The sequence below is a fragment of the Hyperoodon ampullatus genome, assembly GCF_949752795.1.
Source record: "Hyperoodon ampullatus genome assembly, chromosome: 10".
Taxonomy (NCBI): Eukaryota; Metazoa; Chordata; class Mammalia; order Artiodactyla; family Ziphiidae; genus Hyperoodon; species Hyperoodon ampullatus.
Window position 1 is genome coordinate 82,023,464 of NC_136923.1, and position 24,204 is coordinate 82,047,667.

Consider the following 24,204-nt stretch of genomic DNA (forward strand, 5'->3'; position numbering starts at 1 on the left):
GTCAAATGATATCAATTGGTGAATCTGAGTGAAGAATATCCTGGAATAATTTTTAGTATTCTTGCCTCTTTTCTGTGAGTTTTAAATTATTTCAAAATAAAAAGTTAGTAATTTTTAAAAATTGTGCTGGCAAAGTATACTTATTGGCATGGAAAGGTACTCAGGGTGCACCAGGCTGGGCCATGAGTGCCTCAATGCTGGGGCTGTGCACAGCTGCTGATGACACCTCTAACCACCCTGGACTCTCAGTTCTCTGAGCTGCTAGAGGAACTGGGTATGTGGCTGACCCCAAAGCTGTCCTGGGTTGACTCAAGAAGGTTGAATGAGTCAGGGCCCTGCATTCTCTTTTGTGATTTTATTTACTCCAATTTTTAATTCAATGACTGGCATTCCTTGCATCCCAGGGACCTCTGCGGTGGAGGGAGGGGGACATGGGAGGAGAGGAACCCACACAAATGCAGTGTTTGCTATGGATAATCCAGACTGCAAAATTTAGTGGAGACAATGTTCGTTTATCATTGATGACGATCTTACACGTTCCCCTCCAAAAGAAGGCCTAGATTTTCCCCCAAACCAGCCCAGCATCTTCCCCATTTCCCAGAAGGAGAAAACTAACAGCCCAGCAAGGGCCAAGGGTAGACCCAGAAGTCCCCTGTGCTCCTTCTGCCAAGATGAGTGGGTGGAAGCGTGCAGATTCTCTGAGAAGCATCTGTACTGACCTCGCCAAACAAGCATCCTCTCCATGCAAGAGGAATAGGAGATCTCTCATCACCCCACACCTCTGTTTCCAGGTCCTGACCCCACCCCGCCCCCAGGGCCTAGGGCAGCCACCTTGCAGTTCCCACCTCTAGAAAGGAGAGACCACAACAACAACAGAAGGACTGGGACTGCTCCCAGGGGCCCCGTTCCCCCTTCTATCATTTGCACTCCAGCCACACTGTCCTTCTTCCTCGCCACCTCCCCAGGGGTTGTCAGGGACAGAAGGCCCCTCCCTCATCCCCCTCAATGTTCTTCCACTCCGCCCCCCCATCACTAGGGTGTCCAGGACATTGTGTGACTCAGGAAACAGCTCAGACGTGAGGTTCGCAGCAGGCCGAAGAGGAGGAAGAAGGGGCCGTGGGAGCAGAGTGGGTGGTTATTGCCTCAGTGGGGGCTCTGAGGGTCCCACTGGAAGAGGCAGGGGGGGATCTGGGCTTGGGCAGGGGCTCTGGAATGCAGCCCCCTTCACTGCTGCTGCCGCTGCTGCTGCTGCTGCTGCTGTGTCGGTCAGTCGTCCGGACCAGAGGTGAGGCGTGGGGTGGGAGAAGTGAGGGGACCCACCTTCCTTAGGAGGATGTCCAATGGGCTGGGGACAGAGGGTCAAGCCCCATGCTTTGAGGCGACACTGGATGGAGAAGATTCTCAGCCCCCAAATGGGACTGCCGGCAGGGAGAGACAACTCTGCCCCTGCAGCTACACAGACCCAGGCTATGGGCCCCGTGCCAGGGGTGGTGACGGTAGGGGGGGGATGGGCGAGAAGGTGCCCACCCCCAGGGAGAACCAAGTTGGCCCCGGAACTGGGGGACAGCGTGCTCTTACAGTCACGTTTAGGAGGAAGAGAGGGAAAAGAGGGACCACCTGCTAGGGGAAGAGATGACAGGGAACAGGAGATGGAGACACGGGAAGGTCAAGGGCCCACCAAGTCCCTTTCTAGGTCCAGCTGTCCCCACCCCCCGATGGCTCAATGCTGGGCCCTTCCGGGAGGAAATCCCTTCAATGCTTCAGCCATTCACCTCCCAGGAGTCCCCTCAGCCCCCCCTCCTTATCCCTGTTGTCTTGCTTCCGAGGGATGGAGCCTGAAGCTGGACTTGGGAGGCCAGAGAATAAACAGGAAAGGAGGGGTGGGGATTAGTAACTGAGAGGCCTGGGATCTAGGGGGCTGGGGGGTGAGCACCACGTGGGGACTAGGAACAGGAGTTATCAAGGCAATGGTGGTTCAGAGCACCTGTGTGGGGCTGCTGCAGGCAGGTCCCTCCGGAGCATCCAGGGGAGGAAAAGGGGAGCGTAATGCTCCCTGCTCCCATCTCATCCTCATCTCCATCTCTAGGGCTGCAGTGCGGGAGTTTCCCAGAACCCTGTGCCAACGGAGGCACCTGCCTGAGCCTATCTCAGGAGCAAGGCGCCTGCCAGTGAGTGTACCTTGTGGGAGTGGGAGACTGGGAAGGGGAGTAGGGGAGGGGACGGGGAGAAATGGGAAGAAAGGAGAAACGGAGGAGGTGACGCAGATGAAGGGAAACAAATGAAGGCAAAGGAGGGAGGGAGGAGAGAAAGCAGAGGGCCAGGCAGTAAGCTCTCCTGTCTCCTCCCCTGCCCAGGTGTGCCCCTGGCTTCCTGGGTGAGACATGCCAGTTTCCGGACCCCTGCCAGGATGCCCAGCTCTGCGAGAATGGAGGCAGCTGTCAAGCCCTGCTTCCCACCCTTCCCAGCTCCCCCAGCCCTCCCTCTCCCTTGGCCCCCAGCTTCTTCTGCACCTGCCCCTCTGGCTTCACTGGTGAGAGGTGCCAGGCCCAGCTCAGGGACCCCTGTTCTTCCTTCTGTTCCAAAATGGGCCGCTGCCACATCCAGGCCTCGGGCCGCCCCCAGTGCTCCTGCATGCCGGGATGGACAGGTGAGCCCTGTTGGGGGCGGCGAGGAAGGGAGACAGGCAGGGGCAACGGGCTGGGCTGTGGGGTAGGAATGATGGAACTAGAGCCTGAGAGACTGCGAGCCCTTTGAGGAGAGAGGCCGAGGGAATCAACAAGCCAATTCTTGGGGAACCATTTACCCAAGATTGACATTCACCGACAGGATAGTACTGATTGCTAAGATGTTGAGGTATTTCCAAGCCAGCTGGTAAATAGCTGCTGCCACAGCCCCCTTCGCACACCACCCTGACCCCTTTCCCAGCCCCTCAACCTCCCCTCGGTCCACTAGCTAGAAGGTTAATGCCTAGCACAGCAGGGGACTTCCAAGACTCTGCATTCTGAGCACCTGAATGGCTTCTATTCTGAGTGGTGGAAACCCACACTGTCACCTGGGAAGACTGCAGTTTGTGGGCAGTGGGACGGGGAGCGGGTGCAGCCCTGGAGCAACAGAGCAGGACACGTGATGGGCAGGGTGTGCTACCATGAGGAAGTGGTCGGGGTGCCTGGACAGGGCTGCGAGACCCTGGAGAGAAAGGTTCCATAGCACCTCACCAGGATGGGGAGGGTTGGACCAGGCAGCAAAAGCCATGAGGTCAGAAAGTGCTTGGGATGTGGGTGCATCCAGGAGGGGATGCACTAGAGACAAAGATTCTCAAACTTGGGGAGGCACAGCAGTCACCTGGGAAGCCTTAAAAATACCAATGCCCTGTCCCACAGAGCATGCCCTAGTGCATCTGGGGTGGGCCCAGGACATGGAGATTTTTTAACTGATGAAATTCTGAGGAAACTGGGCCTGAGACTGGGTGTGAGAGACCAGCGTATGTGACAACAAGAAGGATGGTCAGTGGCAACTTGCCATGCCTTGTGCTTCAGAGTAGGGGCTCTGGGCGGCCCCCTCCTCGGGTCCATTGCCAGCTCTGCCACTGACTAGACATGTGACCTTGCATAAGATATTTAAGCTGTCTGGGTGCTCGGTTGTCAGCCGATGTCCGCACTTCATAAGGTTGTTGTGGGGAAGAAAGGGGGTGATGCTCATGGAGTGCTTACTTAGCTCAGTACCAGCACCACTGCCGCCACCGCCACCATTCCCACTGGTGCACACGGCTGTGAAGTGAGTCTCTTTACCGTTATCCGGACCATTACACCCACTGAAGATCAGGAAATCAGGATAAGAGAGGCAAGACGACTGCCCGAGGGCACACAGCTGGCCGGGGCAAGGCAAGGGGTTAAGTCTCCTGTTTGCAGAGGCTGCACGCTTTCTAATTCACCACCAAGGTCACCACTAAAGGAACTCTAGGTCCCAGATTTTCCCAAGCAGGGCTGATTCACAGTACTCCCACCAACAGCTACATGTTCAGCTTTCAGCTTGAAAAACGTGGTCACTCCAGATACAACCCTCCCAAAGAATGATAAAAGTGAGGGTGACGGAATAGGGCAGAGAGGGTATGGGAGGGAAGGGAAGAAAATATGGAAATTCGACACGGAGATAATCCAGAGTGAGAGCTGGGTCATCTCAGAGGAGCTGGAATTTGTGCAGTGCTAGGAAAATGCGCCCCCTGTCCTCCGCCTCAGGTGAGCACTGCCAGCTCCGGGACTTCTGCTCAGCCAACCCCTGCGTCAACGGAGGGGTGTGTCTGGCCACATACCCCCAGATCCAGTGCCGCTGCCCACCTGGCTTTGAGGGCCATACCTGCGAACGCGATGTCAACGAGTGTTTCCTGGACCCAGGACCCTGTCCCAAGGGCACCTCCTGCCATAACACCCTGGGGTCCTTCCAGTGCCTCTGCCCCGCTGGGTGGGGGGGTCCACGCTGTGAGCTCTGGCCAGGACCCTGCCCCCCCAGGGGATGTCCCAATGGGGGCACCTGTCAGGTGGTTCCAGGGAGAGACTCCACCTTCCACCTCTGCCTGTGTCCCCCAGGTATGTCCTCACAGGGGTCTTCCTGCAGCCCCTCTCTCTGGGCACGGAGGTTGTCTCCCATGGGTCCCCTTCCCTCAGCTGATTGCATGACCCTGTCAGGTTTCACAGGCCCAAGCTGTGAAGTGAATCCAGATGACTGTGTCGGGCACCAGTGTCAGAACGGGGGCACCTGTCAGGATGGGCTGGGCACCTACACCTGCCTCTGCCCAGAGGCCTGGGCAGGTGAGTCGTTTCAGCCAAGTTGATGGCACCAGTGGCCCAGATGGTCAGCCCCTGTTCTCCACCCCTCACAGGGCCCCCAGCTCCAGCACCTGTCCCCTTCCCCTTGGCAGGCTGGGATTGCTCTGAAGATGTGGACGAATGTGAGGTTCAGGGTCCCCCTCGCTGCAGAAACGGGGGTACCTGCCAGAACTCAGCTGGCAGCTTCCATTGTGTGTGTGTGAGCGGCTGGGGGGGCACAAGCTGCGAGGAGAACCTGGATGACTGTGTTGCCGCCACCTGTGCCCCAGGATCCACTTGCATCGACCGTGTGGGCTCCTTCTCCTGCCTCTGCCCACCTGGCCGCACAGGTGTGACACGGGGTACAGGGAGGCGGGAGGTGGGAGGTGGAGATGGTACGTGACAGAAGCACCAGGAGGGCAGCTGGGAGCTTCAAGCGGCCTCTGAGAGCCTCGCCTCCACCCTGCCCTCCAGGCCTCCTGTGCCACATGGAGGACATGTGTCTGAGCCAGCCGTGCCACCGGGAAGCCCAGTGCAACACCAACCCCCTGAGGGGCTCCACATTCTGCGTGTGTCAGCCTGGCTACACAGGGCCCACTTGCCACCAGGACCTGGACGAGTGTCAGATGGGTGAGGCACCTCCACATGAGACCCTCTTGAGCCCCCAGACAGCCTCTGCACTGAAGAGGGAAACAGGCAAATTGTTTTCCAAATTAAAAATATAAACATCTTGGGGATTCCCTGACGGTCCAGTGGTTAGGACTCCGCACTTTCACTGCCAAGGGCCTGGGTTCAATCCCTGGTTGGGAAACTAAGATCCCGCAAGCCACACAGTGGCCACGTAAATAAATAAACATCTCTTTTTCCTGAATTTGTCCATTTTGGGCATCTCTGCCTTACACGGTCTTCTCACCAATCCTCAGCCCTCGAGGCCCCATTTAGTCCTCCTCCATTTTAAAGCCACAATCCCTTTCCCCACTTTGATCTCATCAGCCACAAACAGGGTCCCCACACCTTCCCTGCCACTCTGGCCTCCTCACCCTTCCACCACTGACCCCTGTGGACTCCCAGATCTTCTCTCCTCCTAGCCCAGCAAGGCCCCAGTCCCTGTGAACACGGCGGCTCCTGCCTCAACACGCCCGGCTCCTTTGACTGCCTCTGTCCCCCTGGCTACACGGGATCCCGCTGCGAGGCCGATCACAATGAGTGCCTGTCGCAGCCCTGCCACCCTGGCAGCACCTGCCTGGACTTGCTCGCCACCTTCCAGTGCCTCTGCCCACCAGGTACCAGCTGAGTGGGCCCTCAAGTAGAGGAGGCGGGAGACTAATCCCGAATCCATCGGACGTGACCCCTCTAGAGCACAGATAGCCTCAGGCTGGTTGGGGTCAGATAGCAAAGAATGCTTCTCCTCCTCTCCTCACCGCCCAGATGAAAACTCTGGGAAACCGACGGCCCCTGGGAGAAGGACTGCCACAGACGGTAGTGAGGCTGTGCACTGCTCAACTCTGCGTTCATTTCATAGACACCGCAGGGTACACAAACGGGTCCACTGTACACAGAGGCCCATCAAGGGAGAGCAGATCAGCAGTTAATAAACTTTTCATGCTGCAGCCTCTGCTTATGCCAACCCAGAATGTTCCTCCTAATTACAGAATCTCTCCCCTGTAGAGATTGAGAGTAAACTTTTAAAATCCCAAAGGGTCTGTGTGCTTGAATTTGGTACAACGGGAAAGGAATGCTGCAAGGCTGCACCTACCTACAAGTTAGTGTTAAGGGGGGTAAACATCTCCCCAGGGAGACAGTGATAGAGCCAATATCAGGGAGCTGAATAAAACCAGAAAAATAACAGCTTACTTTGTGCCTGAGCGTCTTACATGCATTATCTAATCTTTACAATAACCCTATGAAGTCAGCATTACTATGCCCATTTTATAAATGAAGACACTGAGGCACAGAGAGGTTAAGTGACTTGTTGAAGGTTGCCCAGCTAGTAAGTGGCAGAGCCAGGATTCAACCCCAGAGCTTTGATAGTTTTACCCACTATACTACCCAGCCTTCCTAAGCTGAGAAGCATCCAAAGAAAAATGCTGAGCAAACTAGCCACTAATCCAAGGGACAAGGTTGTAGATCTCAAGGAGCTTCAGAGGCAGGTTCCCCAGGCAAGAAGAGGGAGGCAGCCGAGGTCCAGAGTCTGATCCAGCTTCAGTTCAGGGTGAGACAGTGGAGACCAGGAGGAGGTCAAAGAAGCAGGACAAGTATGCGAGTGACACAGGTCCCCAGACACCCTTCAAATCCCCACCTTGGGGATCCCTGGTCTCCCTGGCACAGAGGTCTGCCCAGGTAGAACAAGAGGAGTGAATCACCTCCAAGCAGATGTGCATTTGTCACATTGGTACCTCGAGGACCTCCAGGCTGATCAGCCCTCCCGGGTGAGCCCTGCCTTCTGTGCACAGAGGAATGGCCCCAAAAGGCACTTCCCCGGAGCCCTCCCACATGTCCTGGCAGGTGCCCTGTTCCCTGAGCTTTCACACCTGAGGGGGGCAAAGCCAAACACAGCAGAGCAGCAGGGCCTCGGGTTCATCTCTCCAACCCACACGCAGACGGCCCCCTGGGAGGGGCTGCCTGCTGGGACACAGGGCAGGTCAGGGACAGGGCTGGTTCTAGAACCCTGGCCTCCTGGGCAGAAGGGGTGAGCAGCTAAGGCAAGGCTGGCCTGGCTGAGCCTCGCCCTTGACCCCTCCTCAGGCTTAGAAGGGCAGCTCTGTGAAGTAGAGACAGACGAGTGCGCCTCTGCCCCTTGCCTGAACCAGGCTGACTGCCACGACCTGCTCAATGGCTTCCAGTGCATCTGCCGGCCCGGTGAGTGCAGATTCCACTCCATGGTTCCAGCCAGGCAATCGCCCGTGGCCTCTTGAAGCTGTCTCGGGCCAGACCGAGGAGCGCCCCATTTCTCCAACTCCTTCTCTGTTCTCCAAACTCTCTTCTGTTACGTCCTCCAAATCTTCCCCTGCTTACTCGCCCACCCTCATCTCTGTCCTGCCAAGTCACCCAAATACCCCTCCTCTCCAGCCCTCCTGCAGAGTCCCCTGTACTGTCCCCCTGCATGCCGGGGATCCCCGGCTGCTCTTGGCACTGTTCACCATGGATGCAGGGAAAGTCGCCCCAGGCCTTCCTTCTCCAGCTTCACGGGACATCCCTCTATTCCCTGTTATGATAATAACTGATGTTTATTGAATATTTACTCTAAGCCAGGCACCTGGCTATGTACTTTTCAGGCATTATCTCATTTAATTCTCTCAGTGGTACCATGAGTAGTTTATATTATCATTTCCCTTTTGCAGGGGAATAAAATGGAGCCTAGAGAGGTTGGGTAGCTTGCCCAAAGTCACACGGCTGGCAGGTGGCTGTTTCACCTTTATGCATCACCCTCCTGTCATCTCCACCTGTCCCAGGTGTCTTCTCTGGAAGTCCTCCAGGTTCACCTTTCCTAACAAGGGAAAGGGCCAGGACCTGTATTTATTCTTTTGATAAAATGTATTTTCAGCATTAGTACACATATCCAGTTATGCCTCATTTATATAAAGACTAAAGTTACCAGGTTATGCTCTATTTTGTCCTGAAATCCAAATCACTATTTGAGAAGCTCCCATATTGGTGCCTTCATTATATAATGACACATTTAGACAAAACCCCAAACCAAACCATTTGAAACAAAATTCTCTCCCTTGCAATTTGTAGCAATGTTATTTCTGTATTTGTAAAGAGAAGGCTAAATACCAGTGTTAACTCTTAATTTCTTGTTTGAATCCATGAAATCATGCCTGTAAAGCTCAAACATTTGTAACAAACTCCCTCATAAATCTAGAGAAAGTCAAGAAAAGAAAAAAAAAAAAAGACCTTGGTCATCTCTCCACTCTCACTCCCAACCCCACCAGGATTCACGGGCCCCCAGTGTGAGGAGGACATCAACGAGTGCAGAAGCTCTCCCTGTGCCAATGGTGGGCAGTGCCTGGACCAGCCTGGATCATTCCATTGCAAGTGTCTCCCAGGTAAACTGGGGCTCAAACACTGGAGACGAGAGTGAGGGCAAGGGCAGACTTCCGTGCAGGTCCCTGACCCTCCTGCTGTGCCATAGGCTTTGAAGGCCCACGCTGTCAGGCGGAGGTGGACGAGTGTCTGAGCGGCCCATGCCCCACTGGAGCCAGCTGCCTTGACCTCCCAGGAGCTTTCCTTTGCCTCTGCCCATCTGGCTTCACAGGTCAGCAGGGGAGGCATTGGAAAGAACTGGAGGGGTATTTGAGTCCATTTGGGGTACAGTAGAGGTCACTGATGGGCATTTGAGGATTGGGATGTGAGAACAGAATGAGAATGGAATTCCTTAAATTTATGCAGTGCAAAACCTGCACAACCGTACAGGAGCTGAGGGTGAGTGTTATTGTAGGACCCATATCAGGCCCAACATGAGTGGTATGACTGGGGAACAGGAGCAGAGGGTGAGGTTCAAAGGCAAGCCATTCGTTTGCTTATTTAGCAAACATTTATTAAGTGTCTACTATGCCAGACACAGACACAAAGTTGAGTAAGAGTTGCTATCCTCAAGTGGATTTAAATCTACTGTAGAGGGCTTCCCTGGTGGCGCAGTGGTTGAGAGTCCGCCTGCCGATGCAGGGGACACGGGTTCGTGCCCCGGTCCGGGAGGATCCCACATGCCGCGGAGCGGCTGGGCCCGTGAGCCGTGGCCGCTGAGCCTGCGCGTCCGGAGCCTGTGCTCCGCGACGGGAGAGGAAAAATCTACTGTAGAGAGACCAGCAAGTTGATTATGGCCCAGAGACATGCTCTGAGAGAGGAATGCACAGGATCCTGTAGGAACACAAAGGACTGGCCAACCCAGACTAGAGATGAGAAAGGATGGCTGAACAGAGTCTTAAAGACTGAGTAGGAGTTTGTCAAGACAGAATGCTAGGCAGCGTGTTTTAACGGCAGATAACTGCACGTGCAAAGGCACGGAGGGAAGAAAAGCACACCCCGCTTAAGGGAGTGTAGGACATCCAGAGCTTAGGCTACAATGGGGCAAAGGTCAGAAACATAGCAATTGTAGGAAGGCCATGACATGCAGGACCCCATGTGTCATTCAGAAGAAGTTGGTGTCCTGAGGCATTAGGGAGCCACTGAAGGACAGGTTCATGGGGAGGGAGCAAGTCATGCATAAGAAGCGGCCTTTGGCCCCATCAAGGACAGGGAGGGACTCTGTTTTCTCTCTGACCAATCTCCCCACCCCAGGTCATCTCTGTGAAATTCCCCTGTGTGCCCCCAACCTGTGCCAGCCCAAGCAAAGATGCCAGGATCCGGAGGAAGAGGCCCACTGCCTCTGCCCCAGTGGAAGCCCTGGCTGTGCCCCAGCTGAAGACAACTGCACCTGCCACCATGGGCACTGCCAGAGGTAACATCTTCCAGGCCCTTCCCATTTATAGACTCCTCTGGGTCCTCCTCAGCTAGGGCAGGAGAAAAGAGCCAGTGAAGGGTGAGTCTGTAGGAAATGACCAATGGGGAATAGGAAGAAGATGGCAAAGTTCTGAGATCACAGCCAATGGGAGGGTTTGGTGAGTGTTATCCAATGAAGGGAGAGTTCATAAATAAAGGGGGAAAACAGAGGACTAGGGAGGTCAAAGCAGAAAGAAGAGTATTAAATCCCAGGACCAATTCATCTCATCATTCATTAGACAAATATTTATTGAGCATCTACTATGTGTGGATACATTTCCAGGCGTTGGGGGAGCAACACAGAACAAAAGAGACAAGGTATCTACTCTCATGGAGCTTTGGTTCTAATGAGGAAAGATAGACAATAAACAAGTTATAGAAGGGATGGATGGATAGATAGATAGATAGATAGATAAATAGATAGACAGATAGATCTAGTTGGAGAAAATGAGTGGGGCAGGTAGGGCAGAAGGGGGACAATGCTGAGAGCAAAGATGCTGAGAAAGGGGCCAGAGTCTCCGGGCCAAAAAAGAAGTCATAGGGGTCTGACCAATGGGGAGGGGAGAAGAGAAAACCCCCCTTTCTTTTTATGACCAGATCCTCGTGTGTGTGTGATGTGGGTTGGACAGGACCAGAGTGTGACACAGAGCTGGGGGGTTGCGTCTCCACACCCTGTGCCCACGGCGGGACCTGCCACCCCCAGCCCTTTGGCTTCAACTGCACCTGCCCCACAGGTTACACAGGTGAGGTGCTCCCTAAACCGTATATACCCTGGGCTGACCACCATCTAAATCAAGGGCAAGGCCAGTGGAGACATGTGTCCAAAGGGGTCTGGGTCTCAGTCACCACCAAGAAGAACTGGGCACAGGCTGGGACTTCCCTGGTGGCCCAGTGGTTAAGACTCCACACTTCCACTGCAGGGGGTGCAGGTTCCATCCCTGGTCAGGGAACTCAGATCCCACATGCCCCACGGTGCGGCAAAAAAAAAAAAAAAAAAAAAAAAAGAACTGGGCATGGGCTACAGAGGGCACGGGTGACATAAGAGGTAGTGAGAAAAGAAAAGAGGTTGGGGGAGGGGGATGAGGAAGGGAAGGAAAGGGAAGAGGAGGAAAAGAAGAGAAAATGAGGTTTCCCTTTCTCAGACCCCACCCGCTTCCCTCAGGGCCCACTTGCAGCGAGGAGGTGACAGCTTGTCACTCAGCGCCCTGTCTCAACGGTGGTTCCTGTAGCCCCAGTCCTGGGGGCTACTCCTGCACCTGCCCTCTGAGCCACACCGGGCTCCGCTGCCAGACCAGCATTGACCACTGTGCCTCTGGTGAGTGCCCACCATGTCCTGGGGCTGGGCCACAGGAGGATGGAGAAACTGGTCAGGGTATGTTTGTACCACATTAAAAAAAAAATTAACTGGACACAGTGAGCCATTGTTTGGGTGGGGAAGTTGCAGGGGGCGGGGGGGATGCCCCATGTGTGGGGTGACTGAGGCCACAGGCCAGGTTACAGGCAAGGAACCCAACCCCTCACAGCCTCCTCTCTCCAGCACCGTGCCTCAATGGGGGCACCTGTGTGAACAGGCCCAGCACCTTCTCCTGCCTCTGCACCACGGGCTTCCAGGGCCCACGCTGCGAGGGAAGGATCCGTCCCAGCTGTGCCGACAGGTGAGCAGGGCACAAAGACCCCTGGAGGGAGGGAGGGAGCCCTCCCCACCCTTCCTCTCCATCTCCTCAGGGGCGCCATGCTGCCTCTCATCCCACATCCCACATCCTTTCACTCTGCCTTCCCTCCTACTTTCCCATCTCCCCAGTGGCTGCCTGCCACCACATCACACACTCCCTCCCCTTGTGGCCCTGGCCTTCCTCCTACTGTGCCCTCTCTCTTTCTTATCCAGCCCCTGTAGGAACAGGGCAACCTGCCAAGATGGCCCTCAGGGGCCCCGCTGCCTCTGTCCCCCTGGCTACACAGGAGGCAGCTGCCAGGTGAGGGGCACTGAGCCAGGTGTGCTGAGGAGGGAGGGGCATGAGAGCTCTAGTGAGAGGGCCTCGGTGTTAAAAGGTGGCAGCAGGGAAGCTTAGGAGAGGTATCCACGTGAAAGGAGGTTTGGAAGTCTAGGAGTTGAGGTCTAGCTTGAGATTTGTATGGTTCACTGAAAGGATTTCTGATCCCAGCAACTGTTCTGGGATGTGGGTATCCAAGGAATCCAGGGAGGGTGACCTAGTCCCAGACCATTCAGGAGAGAGTTTTCAGGGTAAGGGATCTTGAGACACTGGCAGGGGACCATCTCTAGGCCTGGGAACCTGATGCTGTTTCCTGCCTCACGCTCCCTCCTAACCCTCAGACGCTGATGGACTCATGTGCTCAGAAGCCCTGTCCACAGAATTCCCACTGCCTCCAGACTGGGCCCTCTTTCCAGTGCCTGTGCCTCCAGGGATGGACTGGACCTCTCTGCAACCTACCTCTGTCCTCCTGCCAGAAGGCTGCTCTGAGCCAAGGTACTGACCCAAGGACTATGGAGCAGATGAAGAGCAAAAGAGTGTCCTCCTCTACCCCACCCCTAAGGACATCCACACACAACATTTGGACAAACAGTGGACCAAGAGTCAAAGCAACACAGACAACCAGTTATTGATGCTGCAGCTCAACACCCAGGACAGCCTAACACAACTCAACTCCTAGCACCACGTTCAATACAACACAAGCACCACCACCCAGCCCAGTCAACCAGACTTCAGTTTAACACAACCACCAGGGACACAACCCAGTGATCCAGTGTGGAACAACTCAGCACTGTCTTTACCATCATAACTCAACTAGAGTGAACCACGCTTAACCAACTACACTCAACACACTTTGCCATGCCCCACTCACTTGGATGTTATACCAACCCCTGGGTAAAAGAATACCCTCCTTGTTCAAATAAGTTTTGTTATGAGAAGAACTTAGGAAAGAGACCATTGTGAGGTTAGGGGATGGCTGATGGGAATCACTGTGAGAGAACATCAGAGGATGCAAAACCCAGGGGATGGACTTAGACCATTAGTTAAGCCACTTCAGGTGTCCCCACCTGAAGTTTCTCTTGAGTTCTTTCTTGCTTGAGACATTTAAAGCCAAGAATATAGTTGCTTATAATGCCCTGATAAGCCAAAGAAGAGGTATGTCTCTCCATTCTGACAGAACAGGCAGGAGGAGGAACTTGATTTTTTTTTTTTTTTAGTTGAGGTATAGTTGATTGACAATGTTGTGTTAGTTTCAGGTGTACAGCAAAGTGAATCAGTTACACATATACATATATCCACTCTTTTTTAGATTCTTTTCCCATATAGGCCATTACAGAGTATTGAGTAGAGCTCCCTGTGCTATACAATAGGTCCTTATTAGTTATCGATTTTTTAAAATTAATTAATTTATTTATTATTTATTTTTGGTTGCATTGAGTCTGTTGCTGCGCGCAGGCTTTCTCTAGTTGCGGCGAGCGGGGGCTGCTCTTCGTTGCGGTGAGCGGGCTTCTCATTGCGGTGGCTTCTCTTGTTGTGGAGCACGGGCTCTAGGCGCGCGGGCTTCAGTAGTTGTGGCACATGGGCTTCAGTAGTTGTGGCACGTGGGCTCAGTAGTTGTGGCTCGTGGGCTCTAGAGCGCAGGCTCCGCAATTGCGGCCCACAGGCTTAGTTGCTCCATGGCATGTGGGATCTTCCTGGATCAGGGCTTGAACCCGTGTCCCCTGCACTGGCAGGCGGATTCTTAACCACTGAGCCACCAGGGAAGCCCTAGTTCTCTATTTTATATAGAGTAGTGTGTATATGTCAGTCCCAGTCTCCCAGTTTATCCCTCCCCCACTTACCCCCTCGTAACCATAAGTTTGTCTTCTACATCTGTAAGTCTATTTCCGTTTTGTAGATAAGTTCATTTGTACCCTTTTCTTTACATTCCACATATAAGCAATATCATACGATATTTGTCTTTCTCTGCCTGACTTACTTCACTCAGTATGACAATCTGTAGGTCCATCCATGTCGGGAACTTGATGTTTTAATCTCTTCAGGGTCAAGAGTTACTGACTCCTCAGGCTCCGAGTGGCCTCCACCCACCCCAGGAATGTTAGTGGCCCCTCCATGGACCTCTCTGCTCATTGTCTGGAGCCCCTGAGCATCCTTCCTCCCCACCTAGCTTTATCAATCCCTGTGTGACTCTCTTCCCAGGCACAGAAATCTCTTCCCTGTGCCAGAATGGAGGCATCTGCGTCGACAGCGGCCCCTCCCATTTCTGCCACTGTCCCCCTGGATTCCAAGGCAGTATATGCCAGGAGAGGGTGAACCCCTGTGAGTCCAGGCCCTGCCAGCACGGGGCCACCTGCACGGCCCAACCTAATGGTTATCTCTGCCAGGTGAGAGGGTCTAGAGGATGTGGGGGAAGACAAAGTTGGGCTGGATGTGGGAAACAGCAGTCATGGGGCAGAAAGGGGAGGGGGAGAGGGCACTTCCTTTTCATTTACCCCACACATCCAACCAACCACCAAGTCAAGTTATTTTACCTCCTAAATATTTCTCAACTCTGTCCTTGCACTTCACCCTCATCCCACTGCCTTAGTCCAGGGCTTCGTTGCATTCTGCCCAGACACCTGCATCAGCCTCCTATCACCCCTGCCTCCAAGCTCGTCCTCCTAAAGCTTCAGCCTCTACTCCACCACTAGGGTGCTCTGTTGAAAATATTAAGCTGGCCTGTCCCTCTCCTGCTTAAAACCCTTCAGTGGCTGCCCACCTCTTTCACAATGAAGTCCCAAGCCCGGCGCGACCCAGCCCTGCCTGCCTCTCAGGCCTCATCTCTCCCCGCCAACCTCTAACCCTGCTCCAGCAACACAAAACTGCAGCTGACTTCCATACACCTCAGACTGGCTCTCTGGGGGCTTTCCTCACCCCTCTTCCACTGGATGGTTCCCAGGAGGCGGCTGCCTCAGGGGAATGTCCCTAACTTCTCTCCAGACTGGGTCAGGGCCTTACCTTGGTGGTTCAGGTCACTGAGCAGGACAGGAAGGCAAAGCTGGGATTCAAGTCCAAGCAGCCTGATCCCTGTACTCACAAACACGAGTTTGGATAGAAGGCGTGATCCTTTAACCACCCTCTTTCTTTAACTTTTAAATTTTATTTTTAAACTTTTTATTATGAGCGTTTTCAAACATACACAAAAGCAGCGTACTGATTAGTAGTGAACCCCCGTGTACCCATTACTCAGCTCTATTTCCTCTTTCATGAAACTCCTTCCTCCAGAAGTTTCCAAACACTCCCCTCGTCTGCTTCTTCCAGCCCTCTGGCCATTCCCCGGATGCTTTGTGAATCCCTTTTCCTCCATTTTTCTGAAGCCTTCCTGGTACTCCATTCTTGCATACGCTCCTTCCTCCTGCGAGAACTTGGCGCATGATACAGACCTCATCAATGACTCTTCTCTCACTAGCAAAATGATATGAAACAATCAGAAAATGGTTAAGGTCATCAGTTATGGAGTCATAGACTTGCATCGAATCCTGGCTCTGCCACCTACCAGCTGTGTGGCTTGGGCAAGTCACTCATCTTTCAAGGAATCAGTTTCCTTTTCTGCAAAGTGAGACTCAAATGAGATGATCCATATAGAGGGTTGTTAGGAGGGTTTTATGAGGTTATGTATATAAATCATGCAATCAATGCTAGCTGTCTCTCCTCTGGTTGACTGAGAATTTCATGGAAGCAGGGATGAGTTCTAATTTTCTCTGTATTCCTAGAGCCTGAAAAGGTGCCTGGCACAAAGCAGGCATTCAATAAATGGTTATAAATTAATTAAGCGTGAGAGAACCCAGTGGGTGTGTGGCTGGGGGGAGAAGGATTTTTCAAAAACGGAGCTATATCTAGTGGCAATGAATCAAAGAGATTGTTTGGGACCGGGAAGTGGTTAAGTTGCGTATTATCAAATAATGGTGTATCATGTGGAGTTGAGGTAAAAGGGTTAAGCTACACGTGGCTGTGATGGATGGTGAGCTGAGTGATGCTTTGTGTTGGAAGGTGGGGTGCTGGCAGACTACCTGGAGCTGGGTCCCCTAGAGTGCCAGGATGGGCTCATTTACTGGTTCCCTGTCTGACCCTCTTTGCCTACAAGTGTACACCAGGCTACAGTGGACAGAACTGCTCAAAGGAAACTGATGCTTGTCAATCCCAGCCCTGTCACAACCATGGAACATGCACCCCCAAACCTGGAGGCTTCCACTGTGCCTGCCCTCCAGGCTTTGTGGGGCTGCGCTGTGAGGGGGACGTGGATGAGTGTCTGGACCAGCCCTGTCACCCCACAGGCACTGCAGCCTGCCACTCTCTGGCCAATGCCTTCTACTGCCAGTGTCTGCCTGGACACACAGGTAAGGTCTGAGAGAGGGGGTATGGGCATTTCTGGGCACAGCTGAATTGACCATGGAAACCCAGACAATCCCCACCCATGAGGCAGCCTAGTCATCTGGTCCATCCCCCTGCCTCTACGCCCCACGCCAGAGAACATGCCCACCACCCCTTTGCCTGTGCGGCTAGTGCTGGGCCATCTCCCAGGAATGAGCTAGGAAGGAGGCAGCGACTGAAACAGAGTGTAATGTTTAACCCCACCCCTGCCACAGGCCAGTGGTGTGAAGTGGAGCTAGACCCGTGCCAGAGCCAGCCCTGCTCCCACGGAGGGTCTTGTGAGGCCACAGCAGGACCACCCCCAGGATTCACCTGCCACTGCCCCCCGGTGAGTGACCACAAAGCTGTTTTCTTTGTTGCCCCCAACGCTGACGTAAGGTGAGAATGCCTGAGCCGGGAACCTGGGGGAGCACTGGAGTGGGAATTATTGGAGAAAGCCATCTCATGTCCACAGTGGTAAGTGGCTCTCAGCAGCAGTCGTGGGGAAAGGCAGGATCAGGTGGCAGCATGAATGGAACTTTCAGAAATCATGGGCATTGCCTAAGGGAAGGTCCCCAAGGCCAGCTGGGTGAGCTTGGATAAGTTCTTTTAACTCCATGTGTGTATTTGTTTATAGACCTCAGATGCATAAAAGTGGGTTAATCTTAAGCCTTGGTTCATGATACACTAACGTACAAACTAACATTAGTTTATGTACTGCCTTCTTTTAATTATCCTTACAAGTTAACACCCATGAACCTAAAACAAGAATTACAATAATAATAATAACTTTCATGTACTTATTTCCTCCTGTATCCTGTTCCCCTTCCAGAAGAAGAGAAAGTACATAATCCTATCTCCAAGGATCAAGATAATATAGTATTAGTTCAATTACTATTACTCTATTAACAGTTTCGTCTTCCAGGACTCACATCATGATGACAGTTCACACGTTTTGTTTTGTTTTGTTTTAAATTGGTGTATAGATGATTTACAATGCTGTGTTCAGGTATACAGCAAAGTGATTCAGTTATACACGTACATATATTCATTCTTTCACCCACGTTCTTGCGAACAGCTGTGGTTCATCCATTCTCCCCACTATGCAATATGTCACTGTGTGAAAAAAAAAGGGGTGGGGGGGACATGGTTTCAACCACTGTAAAATGATGAATTTGATGTTCTCTGAGGTCCCTTCCAGATATGAGAATCTAGGACCCTCTGAGTTATCTTAATGCAGGGGTTATCTTAAGGGAAGGTGGGGAGAATAATACAAGGTCCTTCCCCCAATCTCTCTCCTCCTCTCCGCAGGGTTTTGAAGGCCCCACCTGCAGCCACAGAGCCCCCTCCTGCGGTCTCCATCACTGCCACCACGGTGGCCTATGTCTGCCCTCCCGCAAGCCTGGATTCCCACCCCGCTGTGCCTGCCTCAATGGCTATGGGGGCCCTGACTGCCTGACCCCACCCGTTCCTCCAGGCTGTGGCCCTCCTTCTCCATGCCTACACAATGGCAGCTGCTCAGAGACCCCTGGGCTGGGGGGCCCAGGCTTTCGATGCTCCTGCCCTCCCAGCTCTCCAGGGCCCCGGTGTCAGAGGCCTGGAGCAAAGGGATGCGAGGGCAGAAGTGGAGATGGGGCCTGCGACGCGGGCTGCAGCGGCCCAGGAAGAAATTGGGATGGTGGAGACTGCTCCCTGGGGGTCCCAGACCCCTGGAAGGGCTGCCCCTCCCATTCTCGGTGCTGGCTTCTCTTCCGGGATGGGCAGTGCCATCCGCAGTGTGACTCTGAAGAGTGTTTGTTTGATGGCTATGACTGTGAGACTCCTCCAGCCTGCACGTGAGTCTGAAACCCTGACGGTCTGGGCGGGGGCAGGGTGAGGGCAGAAGGAAGGACATACATGTCTCTCGAGTTACAGCATGACCACAGCCTCAAGCTTCAGGGAGTTTCCACCCTAATAACATTGCTAATTAGGGGTATAAGACGCTAGACTCTAACCCAGAGGAATGGGGCAGCATGAATATTTAATGTGGGGACCAAGAAAGAGGGCACTGCCTCTTTCAGAGCTACCCTCTGAGAGCTGTGCGATCTCTGGCCTCAAGTTTCTCTCTCTAAGCCCTGTTGCCATGGAGTATCTCCCCTAGCAACCAGCATCCCTGAGGAAAAAGGGCTTCCCTTCAGGGAGACGGGAATTTGGGAGGGTGGAGAGTGGGGACAGTGTTAGGAAACAAAGGTGTCAGTAGACGTTAGGGTGTCTGGACTACCTACCGCCCAGGGTCTAAGCCCATTACTCCAGAGCTGCCCCCACTTGGCAACCAGAGCCCTAGAGGCTGTGGAATATCAGGAATTCTCTCTGGGATGAGGAAGTCAGGTTTCTTTTGGGGTCCTGAGTCCCCGTCTCCTCAACCCACAGTCCAGCCTATGACCAGTACTGCCGTGATCACTTCCACAATGGACACTGTGAGAAGGGCTGCAACACTGCAGAATGTGGCTGGGATGGGGGCGACTGCAGGCCCGAAGATGGGGATTCGGAGTGGGGGCCCTCCCTGGCCCTGTTGGTGGTGCTGAGCCCCTCAACCCTGGACCAGCAGCTGCTTGCCCTGGCCCGGGTGCTGTCCCTGACTCTGAGGGTAGGGCTCTGGGTAAGGAAGGATAGTGATGGCAGGAATATGGTGTACCCCTATCCTGGAGCCCAGGCCGAAGAGGAGCTAGGAGGAGCCCCAGATCCCTCTCACCATGAGAGAGCAGCCCCTCAAACACAGCCTACAGGCAAGGAGACGGACTCCCTCAGCACTGGGTAAGAAGGCTGGGAGGCGGGGGAGAGGGGGCAGACATTAGTTTTTTAACCAGCAGAGGGAAGGGAACCAGGGACCAACCGAGGGGTCTCTGAGGTGCCTTCCCCGCAGGTTTGTGGTGGTGATGGATGTGGACTTGTCCCGCTGTGGCCCCAACCATCCTGCATCCCGCTGTCCCTGGGACCCTGGGCTCCTGCTCCGCTTTCTTGCTGCGATGGCCGCAGTGGGGGCCCTGGAGCCCCTACTGCCAGGACCCCTGCTGGCTGCCCACCCTCGTGCAGGCACCGGTAGGTGGCCCCGTCATTTCCCCTGACTTTGCTCCCAGGCCAGCTTTCATGCCAGCAACCAGCAATGAAGTCAAATGGAACAGAAGCGCTGGAACCCCAAATGTTCTTTGTGGAGACTTACCTTTGTTAACGTTCATCTCCAGCTAGATCTCCTCATGGCCCATTTGCTCTGCAATCTCCTTTACTTCCCTCAGTACTTTATTCTAACCTCTATCACAGACCACTCACAAACCTTGGGTTCTGGTCTATTCTACTAAGCCGAGAGTATCCAACCATCCCCGTATCAAACAATTCATAGCACATGAAAGAATAATAGCTCTTATATACCACTTACTATGTGCCAGGCCTTGCTCTAAGCATTTTACCGTATTAACTTATTTAATCCTCCCAACGACCCCTATGAGGCATGTACTGTTATTATTCCCATTTTACAGTTGAGGAAACTGAGGCAAAAAGAGGTTACTGCACTTGTCCAAAGGTCTCACCAGAGTACCCAGCCTCACCAGGAATGGCCTCTTTTTCTGACTGTGTCTCTTCCACCAGAGCCCCCCGCCAACCAGCTTCCCTGGCCTGTACTGTGCTCGCCCGTGGCCGGGGTGCTTCTCCTGGCCCTCGGGGCTCTTCTCGTCCTCCAGCTCATCCGCCGGAAGCGCCGAGAGCATGGGGCCCTCTGGCTGCCCCCTGGGTTCACTCGAAGGTCTCAGACTCAGCCAGTTCCCCGCCGACGCCGGCCCCCCCTGGGCGAGGACAGCATCGGCCTCAAGTGAGAGTGAGAAAGAACTGGGGCTCAGGGAGGGGACTCTTTCCTGTGGAGATATTTATGACCAGAAGCAATAAGAGATGCTATGCAGAAGTTGAAGACATGGGAAGGGGAGAGGGGTGGGAAGACTGCTGGAAATCTTAGGGACCCTGAAGGTCTTCTACCCACCCACCCCCTTCCAGGGCACTGAAACCAGAGGCAGAAGTTGATGAGGATGGAGTTGTGATGTGCTCAGGCCCCAAGGAAGGAGAAGAGGCAGACCAGGTGAAAGCACTGGGGCAGGAATGGTCCTAAAGTGATGGAGGGGTTGAAGGGACAAGTCAACCATCCTTCACTGATCCTTCTTCTGATCCCCAAGGCTGAAGAAATGGCCTCACCCTCCAAGTGCCAGCTCTGGCCTCTGAGTAGTGACTGCCAGGAACTCCCCCAGGCAGCCATGCTGACTCCTCCCCAGGATTCTGAGATGGATGTCCCTGATGTGGACACCCGTGGACCTGGTACGTGAGCCAACCCAGACCAAGAAAATGAAAACTCCCTTTGACCCTTTTAGAATCAGAAAGTCCTTTGATATCAGAACTGGAGAAACTAATATTAGAGTGAGTGCTTCAAACAGCCATTCTCCAAGTGTGGTCCCAGGACAGAAGAATCAGCATCACCAGGGAAATTGTTAGAGATATAAATTCTCAGGTTCCACTCCAGAGCTACTGATTCAGAAATTCAAAATATTGGGGAATCTGTGTTTTAACAAGCCCTGCAGGTGAGTCTGATCCAGGACTCAAGTGTGAGAATCACTGCCCTAGAACGTTAGAGTATTAAGGCCTGATGCTTCCTTTTACAGATGAGGAAACCAAAGCCCAGAGAAAAATAAAGTAGAAAGTCACTTGACTAAAGCCACACAAAATCAAGAACCCAAGCTGGGCTTCCCGACACCTCAAGCTGTGATTCTCCCTGAGCCTCCATGTTCTCCCCTTTCCCCAGTTGTCTCCCATTCTTCATGTCTCTCACCCACAGATGGGGTGACACCCCTGATGTCAGCAGTCTGCTGTGGGGGAGTGGAGTCCAGGACCTATCAGGAGACATGGCTGGGAAGCCCTGAGCCCTGGGAACCTCTGCTGGGTGGAGGGGCCTGTCCCCAGGTTCACACCGTCGGCACTGGGGAGACCCCCCTGCACCTGGCTGCTCGATTCTCCCGGCCAACCGCTGCCCGCCGCCTCCTTGAGGCAGGAGCCAACCCCAACCAGCCAGACCGGGCAGGGCGCACCCCCCTTCACACCGCTGTGGCTGCTGACGCTCGGGAGGTTTGCCAGGTCAGTGCACACTGGGGTTGCTAAAGGAAACGGGGTAAACTTACAAGTGAGGCTGGGCAATAGCATCCTCTGGGTTTGGCAGAGAGGAAGGTGATGTGAGACCGGGGACTGAAAGAGAAACAAGAACAGATGGATGAATATGGATTCGGAGGTGGTTAACAGTGTGAGGGACCTTAGCTAGCAGTCCAGATATACCAGGGGTCACTGGCCCTCTCTGCCGCCCCACCCCACCCCGCCCCAGCTCTTACTCCGCAGCAGACAGACTGCAGTAGATGCGCGGACAGAGGATGGGACCACAGCCCTGATGCTGGCCGCCAGGCTAGCTGTTGAGGACCTGGTTGAAGAACTGATTGCAGCCCAAGCAGATGTGGGGGCCAGAGATAAATGGGGTATGGATCTGGGGAAGTTGATGTTGTGCTATCCAAGAAGTTGAGCAAATGGGGTGTGAGATAAGATGCAAAAAAGGGGGGTCAGCAGAGGGACCAACTGGAAGCTGGGGCATTCCCTCCCACCCTGCCGTCAAGGCGGTAAATCTGCAGTGCGGTAGCAGTAGGCAGCAAGTGAGTCTTCCCTCATCATCCTCAAACACACACACACACACACACACACACACACACACTACCCTAGTCCACTGGGAACTAGCATGGGGGAAGAGTGTGAGAAGGGAGGGGGTCTCGTGGGAGGGACGTGGTCTGCCGGTCCCACCGACCGCAGAACAATGCCCCATTGTCCCTCCCGCGCGCCGGTGACGTCACTGGGGCAACGCTTCCTGCAAGCCGGCGGTCACCCGGGCAACGCTTCCGCCTTTGAGGGACCCGGCGGGCTGAAGAGCCCTTCCCCCAAGCCCAGAATCCGTGGGAAACAGGAACCCAGGCGTCGGGCCCCCAGCCTCGGCGTAACAACCTCTCACGTGGTGCCCTAGGAAAAACCGCGCTGCACTGGGCCGCCGCCGTGAACAACGCCCGGGCCGCCCGCTCCCTTCTCCAGGCCGGAGCCGATAAAGACGCACTGGACGGCAGGGTTAGACCGGGTAGCGGGCCCCCCCACAATTAAGCTGACGCGGGAGAGGTGCAAAGCGCCGGAACTCCGAGAAACCTGAAGGGGGAGGGACCACCGGTCAAGTAGGAGGGCCAGTCCTGTGGGCGTGGCCTTCCCTGACCGCCGCCCCGTCTGTTTCCTCCCGGGCAGGAGCAGACGCCGCTGTTCCTGGCGGCCCGAGAAGGAGCCATGGAGGTAGCCCAGCTGCTGCTGGGGTTGGGAGCCGCCCGAGGGCTGCGGGACCAAGCCGGGCTAGCGCCCGGGGACATCGCCCGCCAGCGCAACCACTGGGATCTGCTGACGCTGCTGGAAGGGGCGGGACCACCGGAGGCTCGTCACAAAGCCACGCCGGGCCGCGGCGCCGGCGCCTTGCAGCGCGCGCGGACTGCATCAGGAAGCGTGCCCCCGCGTGGGGGCGGGGCTCAGCCGCGCTGCCGGACGCTGTCAGCCGGAGCCTATCCTCAAGCCCGGACTTTGTCCGTAGACTTGGCCGCCCATGAGGGCGGGGCCTATTCGCACTGCCGAAGCCTATCGAAAGGAGCAGGAGAAGGCCCGCCCCTCCGCGGCCGTAGGTTTTCTGCAGGCATGCGCGGGCCTCCGTCCAACCCTGCAATAGTGCGAGGAAGATCCGGGGTCGCGGCCGGGAGCGGGGGTGTGGCCTCAGCTGTAGACTGGCCCTGCGATTGGGTGGCTCTAGGAGCCTGCGGCCCCGCCTCCAACACTCCAATCCCGCCTCCTTGCCTTACTCCGTCCCCTGAGCGGGGATCCCCTCAAGTTGCATGGGGTCCCCCAGCCCACCAAGTAATACCCTTAAATGCGGGAGGCGAGGGTCAGAAATAAAAGGCTGCATGTCAGGGAGGGATTCTAAAAGTGAGCACTCATTAAATGACAAACAGTATGGAAGGCCTCCAGATTTTAAGATCCTTGAGCCTCAAAAGTGAGGGGTCATGAGTGTAGTGTCTCTCCCAAAATGGTGTATGCCATATCGTCTTCCACGTGGAGAAACTGCAGCCCTGGAAAGAGGGTTCGGGGTGCTGGGCTGAAGCAGGCCCAGCCTCTCTCACAGAAAATAAGGATGAGGTGTTACAGGAGGATGGGGTGGGATGGGAGAGGTACCCCTGAACCAAGAACTGCAGACAGATAGAATGTAAGATGCTCTTTCCTGTATATTGTTCCCAAAGGGAGCCTCTATCGCCTGTAACCCCCACTACCCACAAACGGCTGACAGATATTTATTGAGCACCTCCTGTGTGCCAGGCACTGTGTAGGCACAGAAGGCAGGGCCAAGGGTCACTCCAGCTGATGACTCCTTGCATTCTCCCCACCTCACCCCACCCCCAAACAAACCACTGCAGGGA

At 54.5% G+C, this 24,204-nt stretch overlaps 1 protein-coding gene across 1 annotated transcript; it reads left to right on the plus strand.

Annotated features, from left to right (window-relative positions):
• Window positions 1-1,212: 1,212 nt before the first annotated feature.
• NOTCH4 (notch receptor 4) lies at window positions 1,213-23,686 on the plus strand (the record flags this gene model as incomplete). The annotated part of the gene is made up of 30 exons (XM_079713951.1): window positions 1,213-1,285; window positions 2,087-2,168; window positions 2,355-2,647; window positions 4,236-4,583; window positions 4,683-4,805; window positions 4,916-5,152; window positions 5,277-5,432; window positions 5,891-6,085; window positions 7,548-7,661; window positions 8,738-8,851; window positions 8,938-9,060; window positions 10,083-10,242; window positions 10,881-11,026; window positions 11,446-11,598; window positions 11,821-11,938; window positions 12,169-12,256; window positions 12,616-12,769; window positions 14,474-14,658; window positions 16,398-16,650; window positions 16,900-17,012; window positions 17,975-18,498; window positions 19,073-19,456; window positions 19,566-19,741; window positions 20,285-20,504; window positions 20,684-20,765; window positions 20,860-20,998; window positions 21,513-21,808; window positions 22,050-22,197; window positions 22,731-22,828; window positions 22,997-23,686. 30 exons carry the CDS (start codon window positions 1,213-1,215, stop codon window positions 23,684-23,686), a joined length of 5,985 nt encoding a protein of 1,994 aa, XP_079570077.1.
• Between the last annotated feature and the right edge of the window lie 518 nt (window positions 23,687-24,204).